The sequence below is a fragment of the Artemia franciscana genome, unplaced genomic scaffold (genome assembly GCF_032884065.1).
Source record: "Artemia franciscana unplaced genomic scaffold, ASM3288406v1 Scaffold_1555, whole genome shotgun sequence".
In the NCBI taxonomy this organism is placed as follows: Eukaryota; Metazoa; Arthropoda; class Branchiopoda; order Anostraca; family Artemiidae; genus Artemia; species Artemia franciscana.
In genome coordinates, this window is record NW_027062863.1 from 5739 (window position 1) to 16834 (window position 11096).

The window sequence follows — 11096 nt, forward strand, 5'->3', positions numbered from 1 at the left end:
TCCTGGACAAATTTGTGAAATCGAAACTGACCAAGATGATAGTGATGCTGCCCAGGATGTGGAAATACACGATGAATCAGAAGACGACAAATCAAGAAAAGGGGCAAATTGTGATCTGTCAAAACAATTCCAAGTGGTACAAACAAAATCCCGGATTTTCTTCTAGTTTATCTATCAGTATTGCAATCAAGTTTTTATGAATTTATTTTTCAACTACTCGTTGCTATTCTGTTCTCGTTGAAAGTGAAAGTTCTTAAGCCAAATCATAACAATTGTAATAACCGGCTTGGATACGGAATTGTTATAAAAAATTATTATGGTTAGGCATGGTGAAACAGCTTGGAACAAAGAAAACAAACTTTGCGGCTGGTTTAATGCTCCCTCGAGTAAAAAAGGGATTCAGGAAGCCCTTGCTGCTGATCAGACTTTGAAGAGAAAAGGCTACCAATTTGATACTGCTCATACATCAGTTTTGACTAGAGTTCAACATACCTTGAAAGTCATTCTTGAAGAAATTGAGCAGTCTAGCCTTCCCGTTGAGAAGACTTTGCGACTAAGAGGTATTGTCAAACATTTGGATAAACTGTCTGATGAAGCTACTATGGGAATAAACTTGCCAAATAGAATAACTTTCGTTTATGAACTTGATGACAATTTGAAACCGATTAAATGTATGCAATTCCTTGGCGATTAAGAAACTGCTTACAAAGCTATGGAAGATGTTACTAATAAAGGAAAACCCAAATGGGCAAGAATCATACAAATCTTTTAACTGTTATGGTCTAGTAATAGTTAGTACTAGCTGTCATGGATGTTAGAAGAAGAATACCTGTTAAACCTCAAGATGTTAAAAATGGTCCTGGACAAATTTGTGAAATCGAAACTGACCAAGATGATAGAGGTGCACTAAATAGTGATGCTGCCCAGGATGTGGAAATACACGATGAATCGGAAGACGACACATCAAGAAAAGGGGCAAATAGTGATCTGTCAAAACAATTCCAAGTGGTACAAACAAAATCCCGGATTTTCTTCTAGTTTATCTATCAGTATTGCAATCAAGTTTTTATGAATTTATTTTTCAACTACTCGTTGCTATTCTTTTCTCATTGAAAGTGAAAGTTATTAAGCCAAATCATAACAATTGTAATAACCGGTTTGGATACGGAATTGCTATAAAAAATTATAATGGTTATGCATGGTGAAACAGCTTGGAACAAAGAAAACAAACTTTGCGGCTGGTTTGATGCTCCCTCGAGTAAAAAAGGGATTCAGGAAGCCCATGCTGCTGATCAGACTTTGAAGAGAAAAGGCTACCAATTTGATACTGCTCATACATCAGTTTTGACTAGAGTTCAACATATCTTGAAAGTCATTCTTGAATAAATTGAGCAGTCTAGCCTTCCCGTTGAGAAGACTTGGTGACTAAGAGGTATTGTCAAACATTTGGATAAACTGTCTAATGAAGCTATTATGGGATAAACTTGCCAAATAGAATACCTTTCGTTTATGAACTTGATGACAATTTGAAACCGATTAAATGTATGCAATTCCTTGGTGATTAAGAAACTGTGTACAAAGCTATGGAAGATGTTACTAATAAAGGAAAACCCAAATGAGCAAGAATCATACAAATCTTTTAACTGTTATGGTCTATTAATAGTTAGTACTAGCTGTCATGGATGTTAGAAGAAGAATACCTGTTAAACCTCAAGATGTTAAAAATGATCCTGGACAAATTTGTGAAATCGAAACTGACCAATATCATAGAGTTGCGCTAGATAGTGATGCTGCCCAGGATATGGAAATACACGATGAATCAGAAGACAACAAATCAAGAAAAGGAGCAAATAGTGATTTGTCAAAATAATTCCAAGTGGTACAAACAAAATCCCGGATTTTCTTCTAGTTTATCTATCAGTATTGCAATCAAGTTTTTATGAATTTATTTTGAACTACTCGTTGCTATCCTGTTCTCATTGAAAGTGAAAGTTCTTAAGCCAAATCATAACAATTGTAATAACCGGCTTGGATACGGAATTGTTATAACAAATTATTATGGTTAGGCATGGTGAAATGGCTTGGAACAAAGAAAACAAACTTTGCGGCTGGTTTGATGCTCCCTCGAGTAAAAAAGGGATTCAGGAAGCCCATGCTGCTGATCAGACTTAGAAGAGAAAAGGCAACCAATTTGATACTGCTCATACATCAGTTTTGACTAGAGTTCAACATACCTTGAAAGTCATTCTTGAATAAATTGAGCAGTCTAGCCTTCCCGTTGAGAAGACTTGGTGACTAAGAGGTATTGTCATACATTTGGATAAACTGTCTAATGAAGCTATTATGGGAATAAACTTGCCAAATAGAATACCTTTTGTTTATGAACTTGATGACAATTTGAAACCGATCAAATGTATGCAATTCCTTTGCGATTAAGAAACTGTGTACAAAGCTATGGAAGATGTTACTAATAAAGGAAAACCCAAATGAGCAAGAATCATACAAATCTTTTAACTGTTATGGTCTATTAATAGTTAGTACTAGCTGTCATGGATGTTAGAAGAAGAATACCTGTTAAACCTCAAGATGTTAAAAATGATCCTGGACAAATTTGTGAAATCAAAACTGACCAAGATGATAGTGATGCTGCCCAGGATGTGGAAATACACGATGAATCAGAAGACGACAAATCAAGAAAAGGGGCAAATTGTGATCTGTCAAAACAATTCCAAGTGGTACAAACAAAATCCCGGATTTTCTTCTAGTTTATCTATCAGTATTGCAATCAAGTTTTTATGAATTTATTTTTCAACTACTCGTTACTATTCTGTTCTCGTTGAAAGTGAAAGTTCTTAAGCCAAATCATAACAATTGTAATAACCGGCTTGGATACGGAATTGTTATAAAAAATTATTATGGTTAGGCATGGTGAAACAGCTTGGAACAAAGAAAACAAACTTTGCGGCTGGTTTAATGCTCCCTCGAGTAAAAAAGGGATTCAGGAAGCCCTTGCTGCTGATCAGACTTTGAAGAGAAAAGGCTACCAATTTGATACTGCTCATACATCAGTTTTGACTAGAGTTCAACATACCTTGAAAGTCATTCTTGAAGAAATTGAGCAGTCTAGCCTTCCCGTTGAGAAGACTTTGCGACTAAGAGGTATTGTCAAACATTTGGATAAACTGTCTGATGAAGCTACTATGGGAATAAACTTGCCAAATAGAATAACTTTCGTTTATGAACTTGATGACAATTTGAAACCGATTAAATGTATGCAATTCCTTGGCGATTAAAAAACTGCTTACAAAGCTATGGAAGATGTTACTAATAAAGGAAAACCCAAATGGGCAAGAATCATACAAATCTTTTAACTGTTATGGTCTAGTAATAGTTAGTACTAGCTGTCATGGATGTTAGAAGAAGAATACCTGTTAAACCTCAAGATGTTAAAAATGGTCCTGGACAAATTTGTGAAATCGAAACTGACCAAGATGATAGAGGTGCACTAAATAGTGATGCTGCCCAGGATGTGGAAATACACGATGAATCGGAAGACGACACATCAAGAAAAGGGGCAAATAGTGATCTGTCAAAACAATTCCAAGTGGTACAAACAAAATCCCGGATTTTCTTCTAGTTTATCTATCAGTATTGCAATCAAGTTTTTATGAATTTATTTTTCAACTACTCGTTGCTATTCTTTTCTCATTGAAAGTGAAAGTTATTAAGCCAAATCATAACAATTGTAATAACCGGTTTGGATACGGAATTGCTATAAAAAATTATAATGGTTATGCATGGTGAAACAGCTTGGAACAAAGAAAACAAACTTTGCGGCTGGTTTGATGCTCCCTCGAGTAAAAAAGGGATTCATGAAGCCCATGCTGCAGATCAGACTTTGAAGAGAAAAGGCTACCAATTTGATACTGCTCATACATCAGTTTTGACTAGAGCTCAACATACCTTGAAAGTCATTATGGAAGAAATTGAGCAGTCTAGCCTTCCCGTTGAGAAGACTTGGTGACTAAAATGGCGACTAAGATGTATTGCCAAACATTTGGATAAACTGTGTGATGAAGCTAATATGGGAATAAACTTGCCAAATAGAATACCTTTCGTTTATGAACTTGATGACAATTTGAAACCGATTAAATTTATGCAATTCCTTGGTGATAAAGAAACTGTGTACAAAGCTATGGAAGATGTTAATAATAAAGGAAAACCCAAATGAGCAAGAATCATACAAATCTTTTAATTGTTATGGTCTATTAATAGTTAGTACTAGCTGTCATGGATGTTAGAAGAAGAATACCTGTTAAACCTCAAGATGTTAAAAATCCTCCTTGACAAATTTGTGAAATGGAAACTGACCAAGATCAGAGTTGCACTAGATAGTGATGCTGCCCAGGATATGGAAATACACGATGAATCAGAAGACAACAAATGAAGAAAAGGGGCAAATAGTGATTTGTCAAAACAATTCCAAGTGGTACAAACAAAATCCCGGATTTTCTGCTAGTTTATCTATCAGTATTGCAATCAAGTTTTTATGAATTTATTTTTGAACTACTCGTTGCTATTCTGTTCTCATTGAAAGTGAAAGTTCTTAAGCCAAATCATAACAATTGTAATAACCGGCTTGGATGCGGAATTTTTATGAAAAATTATTATGGTTAGGCATGGTGAAATAGCTTGGAACAAAGAAAACAAACTTTGCGGCTGGTTTGATGCTCCCTCGAGTAAAAAAGGGATTCAGGAAGCCCATGCTGCTGATCAGACTTAGAAGAGAAAAGGCTACCAATTTGATACTGCTACTACATCAGTTTCGACTAGAGTTCAACATACCTTGAAAGTCATTCTTGAAGAAATTGAGCAGTCTAGCCTTCCCGTTGAGAAGACTTGGCGACTAAGAGGTATTGTCAAACGTTTGGATAAACTGTCTGATGAAGCTATTATGGCAATAAACTTGCCAATTAGAATACCTGTCGTTTATGAACTTGATGACAATTTGAAACCGATCAAATGTATGCAATTCCTTTGCGATTAAGAAACTGTGTTTAAAGCTATGGAAGATGTTACTAATAAAGGAAAACCCAAATGAGCAAGAATCATAAAAATCTTTTAACTGTTATAGTCTATTAATAGTTAGTACTAGCTGTCATGGATGTTACAAGAAGAATACCTGTTAAACCTCAAGATGTTAAAAATGATCATGGACAAATTTGTGAATTGAATCTGACCAAGATGATAGAGTTGCAATAGATAGTGATGCTGCCCAGGATGTTGGAATACACGATGAAGCAGAAGACGACAAATCAAGAAAAGGGGTAAATAGTGATCAGTCAAAAAAAAATTCAAAGTGGCACAAACAAAATCCCAGATTTTCTTCTAGTTTATCTAACAGTATTGCAATCAAGTTATTATGAATTTAATTTTCAATTACTCGTTGCTATTCTGTTCTCATTGAAAGTGAAAGTTCTTATGCTAAATCATAACAATTGTAATAACCGGCTTGGTTACGGAATTGTTATACAAAATTATTATGGTTCGGTATGGTGAAACAGCTTGGAACAAAGAAAACAAACTTTGCGGCTGGCTTGATGCTCCCTCGAGTAAAAAAGGGATTCAGGAAGCCCATAATGCTGATCAGACTTTGAAGAGAAAAGGCTACCAATTTGATACTGCTCATACATCAGTTTTGACTAGAGCTCAACATACTTTGAAAGTCATTCTTGAACAAATTGAGCAGTCTAGCCTTCCCGTTGAGAAGACTTTGCGACTAAAATGGTGACTAAGAGGTATTGTCAAACATTTGGATAAACTGTCTGATGAAGCTACTATAGGAATAAACTTGCAAAATAGAATACCTCTCGTTTATGAACTTGATGACAATTTGAAACCGATTAAATATATGCAATTCCTTGGCGATTAAGTAACTGTGTACAAAGCTATGGAAGATGTTACTAATAAAGGAAAACCCAAATGAGCAAGAATCATACAAATCTTTTAACTGTTATGGTCTATTAATAGTTAGTACTAGCTGTCATGGATGTTAGAAGAAGAATTCTTGTTAAACCTCAAGATGTTAAAAATAATCCTGGACAAATTTGTGAAATCGAAACTGACTAAGATGATAGAGTTGCACTAGATAGTGATGCTACCCAGGATGTGAAAATACACGATGAATCAGAAAACGAAAAATCAAGAAAAGGGGCAAATAGTATCTGTCAAAAATAATTCCAAGAGGTACAAACAAAATCCCAGATTTTCTTCTAGTTTATCTATCAGTAATGTAATCAAGTTTTTAAGAATTTATTTTTCAATTACTCGTTGCTATTCTGTTCTCATTGAAAGTGAAAGTTCTTAAGCCAGATCATAACAATTGTAATAACACGGAATTGTTATACAAAATTATTATGGTTAGGCATGGTGAAACAGCTTGGAACAAAGAAAACAAACTTTGCGGCTGGTTTGACACTCCCTCGAGTAAAAAAGGGATTCAGGAAGCCCATGCTGCTCATCAGACTTTGAAGAGAAAAGGCTACTAATTTGATACTGCTCATACATCAGTTTTGACTAGAGCTGAACATACCTTGAAAGTCATTCTCGAAGAAATTGAGCAGTCTAGCCTTACCGTTGAGAAGACTTGGCGACTAAGAGGTATTGTCAAACATTTGGATCAACTGTCTGATGAAGCTATTATGAGAATAAATTTGCCAAATGGAATAACTTTCGTTTATGAACTTGATGAGAATTTGAAACCGATTCAATGTATGCAATTCCTTCGTGATTAAGAAACTGTGTACAAAGCTATGGAAGATGTTACTAAGAAAGGAAAACCCAAACGACCAAGAATCATACAAATCTTTTAACTGTTATGGTCTATGAATAGTTAGTACTAGCTGTCATGGATGTTAGAGGAAGAATACCTGTTAAACCTCAAGATGTTAAAAATGATCCTGGACAAATTTGTGAAATCGAAACAGACCAAGATCATAGAGTTGCACTAGATAGTGATGCTGCCCAGGATGTGGAAATCCACGTTGAATCAGAAGACGACAAATCAAGAAAAGGGGCAAATAGTGATCTGTCAAAAACAATTCAAAGTGGCACAAACAAAATCCCAGATTTTCTTTTAGTTTATCTATCAGTATTGCAATCAAGTTCTTATGAATTTATTTTTCAATTACTGGTTGCTATTCTGTTCTCATTGAAAGTGAAAGTTCTTAAGCCAAGTCATAACAATTGTAATTACCGGCTTGGATACGGAATTGTTATATAAAATTATTATGGTTAGGCATAGTGAAACAGCTTGGAACAAAGAAAACAAATTTTGCCGCTGGTTTGATGCTCCCTCGAGTAAAAAAGGGATTCAGGAAGCCCATGCTGCTGATCAGACTTTGATGAGAAAAGGCTACCAATTTGATACTGCTCTCACATCAGTTTTGACTAGAGCTCAACATACCTTGAAAGTCATTCTTGAAGAAATTGAGCAGTCTAGCCTTCCTGTTGAGAAGACTTGGCGACTAAGAGGTATTGTCAAACATTTGATTAAACTGTCTGATGAAACTATTATGGGAATAAACTTGCCAAATAGAATACCTTTCGTTTATGAACTTAATGACAATTTGAAAACGATTAAATGAATGCAATTCCTTAGTGATTAAGAAACTGTGTACAAAGCTAAGGAAGATGTTACTAATAAAGGAAAACCAAAATGAGTAAGAATCATACAGATCTTTTAACTGTTGTAGTCTGTTAATAGTTAGTACTAGCTGTCATGGATGTTAGGAGAAGAATACCTGTTAAACCTCAAGATGTTAAAAATGATCCTGGACAAATTTGTGTAATCGAAACTGACCAAGATGATAGAGTTGCACTAGATAGTGATGCTACCCAGGATGTGGAAATACAGGATGAATCAAAAGACGACAAATTAAGAAAAGGGGCAAATAGTGATCTGTCAAAAACAATTCCAAGTGGTAGAAAATCCCAGATTTTCTTCTAGTTTATCTATCAGTATTGCAATCAAATTTTTATGAATTTATTTTTCAATTAGTCGTTGCTATTCTGTTCTCATTGAAAGTGAAAGTTCTGAAGCCAAATAATAACAATTGTAATAACCGGCATGAATACGGAATTGTTATACAAAATTATTATGGTTAGGCATGGTGAAACAGCTTGGAACAAAGAAAACAAACGATGCGGCTGGTTTGATGCTCCCTCGAGCAAAAAAGGGATTCAGGAAGCCGATTCTGCTGATCAGACTTTGTAGAGAAAAGGCTACCAATTTGATACTGCTCATACATCAGTTTTCAGTAGAGTTCAACATACCTTGAAAGTCATTCTTGAAGAAATTGAGTAGTCTAGCCTTCCCGTTGAGAAGACTTGGCGACTAAGAGGTATTGTCAAACATTTGGATACACTGTCTGATGAAGCTATTATGGGAATAAACTTGCCAAATAGAATACCTTTCGCTTATGAACTTGATGACAATTTGAAACCGATTAAATGTACCAGTTAAACCTCAAGATGTTAAAAATGATCCTGGACAAATTTGTGAAATCGAAACTGACCAAGATGATAGCGCTGCACTAGATAGTGATGCTGCCCAGGATGTGGAAAAAGACGGTGAATCAGAAGACGACAAATCAAGAAAAGGGGCAAATAGTGATCTGTCAAAAACAATTCCAAGTGGTATAAACAAAATCCCAGATTTTCTTCTAGTTTATCGATCAGTATTGCAATCAAGTTTTTATGATTTTATTTTTCAATTACTCGTTGCTATTCTGTTCTCACTGAAAGCTCTTAAGTCAAATCATAACACTTGTAATAACCGGCTTGGATACGGAATTGTTATACAAAATTATTATGGTTAGGCATGGTGAAACAGGTTAGAACAAAGAAAACAAACTTTGCGGCCGGTTTAATGCTCCCTCGAGTAAAAAAGGGATTAAGGAAGCCCATGCTGCTGATCAGACTTTGAAGAGAAAAGGCTACCAATTTGATATTGCTCACACATCAGTTTTGACTAGAGCTCAATATACCTTGAAAGTCATTCTTAAAGAAATTGAGTAGTCTAGCCTTCCCGTTGAGAAGACTTGGCGACTAAAATGGCGACTAAGAAGTATTGTCAAACATTTGGATAAACTGTCTGATGAAGCTATTATGGGAATAAACTTGCCAAATAGAATACCTTTCGTTTATGAACTTGATGACAATTTGAAACCGATTAAATGTATGCACTTCCTTGGTGACTAAGAAACTGTGTACAAAGCTATGGAAGATGTTACTAATAAAGGAAAACCCAAATGAGGAAGAATCATACAAACTATAGCAAATAGTGATAAACAATTCCAAGTGGTACAAACAAAATCCCAGATTTTCTTCTAGTTTATCTATCAGTATTGCAATCAAGTTCTTATGAATTTAATTTTCAACTACTCGTTGCTATTCTTTTCTCATTGAAAGTGCAAGTTCTTAAGCCAAATCATAACAATAAGTAATAACCGGCTTGGATACGGAATTGTTATAAAAAATTATTATGGTTAGGCATGGAAAGGGGCAAATAGTGATCTGTCAAAAACAATTCAAGTGGCACAAACAAAATCCCAGATTTTCTTCTAGTTTATCTATCAGTATTGCAGTCTAATATTTATTAATTTATTTTTCAATTACTCGTTGCTATTCTGTTCTCATTGAAAGTGAAAGTTCTTAAGCCAAATCATAACAATTGTAATAAACGGCTTGGATACAGAATTGTTATACAAAATTATTATGGTTAGGCATGGTGAAACAGCTTGGAACAAAGAAAACAACCTTTGCGGCTGGTTTGATGCTCCCTAGAGTAAAAAAGGGATTCAGGAAGCCCATGCTGCTGATCAGACTTTGAAGAGAAAAGGCTACCAATTTGATACTGCTCATACATCAGTTTTGACTAGAGCTCAACATACCTTGAAAGTCATTCTTGAAAAAAATTGAGCAGTCTAGCCTTCCCGTTGAAAAGACTTGGCGACAAAAATGGCGACTAAGATGTATTTTCAAACATTTGGATAAACTGTCTGATGAAACTATTATGGGAATAAACTTGCCAAATAGAATAGCTTTCGTTTATGAACTTGATGATAATTTGGAACCGATTAAATGTATGCAATTCCTTGGTGATTAAGAAACTGTGTAAAACAATTCCAAGTGTTACAAACAAAATCCCAGATTTTCTTCTAGTTTATCTATCAGTATTGCAATCAAGTTCTTATGAATTTATTTTTCAATTACTTGTTGCTATTCTGTTCTCATTGAAAGTGAAAGTTCTTAAGCCAAATCATTACAATTGTAATAACCGGCTTGGATACGAAATTGTTATACAAAATTATTATGGTTAGGCATGGTGAAACAGCTTGGAACAAAGAAAACAAACTTTGCGGCTGGTTTGATGCCCCCTCGAGTAAAAAAGGGATTCAGGAGGCCCAAGCTGCTGATCAGACTTTGAAGAGAAAAGAATATCAATTTGATACTGCTCATACATCAGTTTTGACTAGAGCTCAACATACCTTGAAAGTCATTCTTGAAGAAATTGACCAGTCTAGCCTCCCGTTGAGAAGACGGCGACTAAGAGGTATTGTCAAACATTTGGATACTGTCTGATGAAGCTATTATGGGAATAAACTTTCTAAATAGAATACCTTTCGTTTATGAACTTGATGACAATTTGAAACCGATTAAATGTATGCAATTCTTTGGCGATTAAGAAACTGTATACAAAGCTATGGAAGATGTTACTAATAAAGGAAAACCCAAATGAGCAAGAATCATACAAATCTTTAAACTGTTATGGTCTATTAATAGTTAGTACTAGCTGTCATGGATGTTAGAACAAGAATACCTGTTAAACCTCAAGATGTTAAAAATGATCCTGGACAAATTTGTGAAATCGAAACTGAATAAGATCATAGAGTTGCACTAGATAGTTATGCTGCCCGGGATGTGGAAATACACGATGAATCAGAAGACGACAAATCAAGAAAAGGGGCAAATAGTGATCTGTCAAAACAATTCCAAGTGGTAAAAACAAAATCCCAGATTTTCTTCTAGTTTAT

The 11096-nt window shown here is 35.0% G+C and overlaps 3 protein-coding genes across 3 annotated transcripts; all 3 read left to right on the forward strand.

Annotated features, from left to right (window-relative positions):
* Positions 1-316: 316 nt before the first annotated feature.
* LOC136042593 (2,3-bisphosphoglycerate-dependent phosphoglycerate mutase-like) lies at positions 317-694 on the forward strand. Its single transcript, XM_065727566.1, has one exon. It carries the CDS (start codon positions 317-319, stop codon positions 692-694), a length of 378 nt encoding a protein of 125 aa, XP_065583638.1.
* Positions 695-2915: 2221 nt separating this feature from the next.
* On the forward strand, positions 2916-3293 carry LOC136042594 (2,3-bisphosphoglycerate-dependent phosphoglycerate mutase-like). Its single transcript, XM_065727567.1, has one exon. It carries the CDS (start codon positions 2916-2918, stop codon positions 3291-3293), a length of 378 nt encoding a protein of 125 aa, XP_065583639.1.
* A 3996-nt stretch (positions 3294-7289) lies between these two features.
* Positions 7290-7646, forward strand: LOC136042595 (2,3-bisphosphoglycerate-dependent phosphoglycerate mutase-like). Its single transcript, XM_065727568.1, has one exon. The coding sequence runs from the start codon at positions 7290-7292 to the stop codon at positions 7644-7646; it is 357 nt and encodes a 118-aa protein (XP_065583640.1).
* The last annotated feature ends 3450 nt before the right edge of the window (positions 7647-11096 follow it).

What these genes read in the sequence shown, in the direction of transcription:
- LOC136042593 (XM_065727566.1), top strand. Translation starts at nt 317, where the DNA reads ATGGTTAGGCATGGTGAAACAGCTTGGAACAAAGAAAACAAACTTTGC.
- LOC136042594 (XM_065727567.1), top strand. Translation starts at nt 2,916, where the DNA reads ATGGTTAGGCATGGTGAAACAGCTTGGAACAAAGAAAACAAACTTTGC.
- LOC136042595 (XM_065727568.1), top strand. Translation starts at nt 7,290, where the DNA reads ATGGTTAGGCATAGTGAAACAGCTTGGAACAAAGAAAACAAATTTTGC.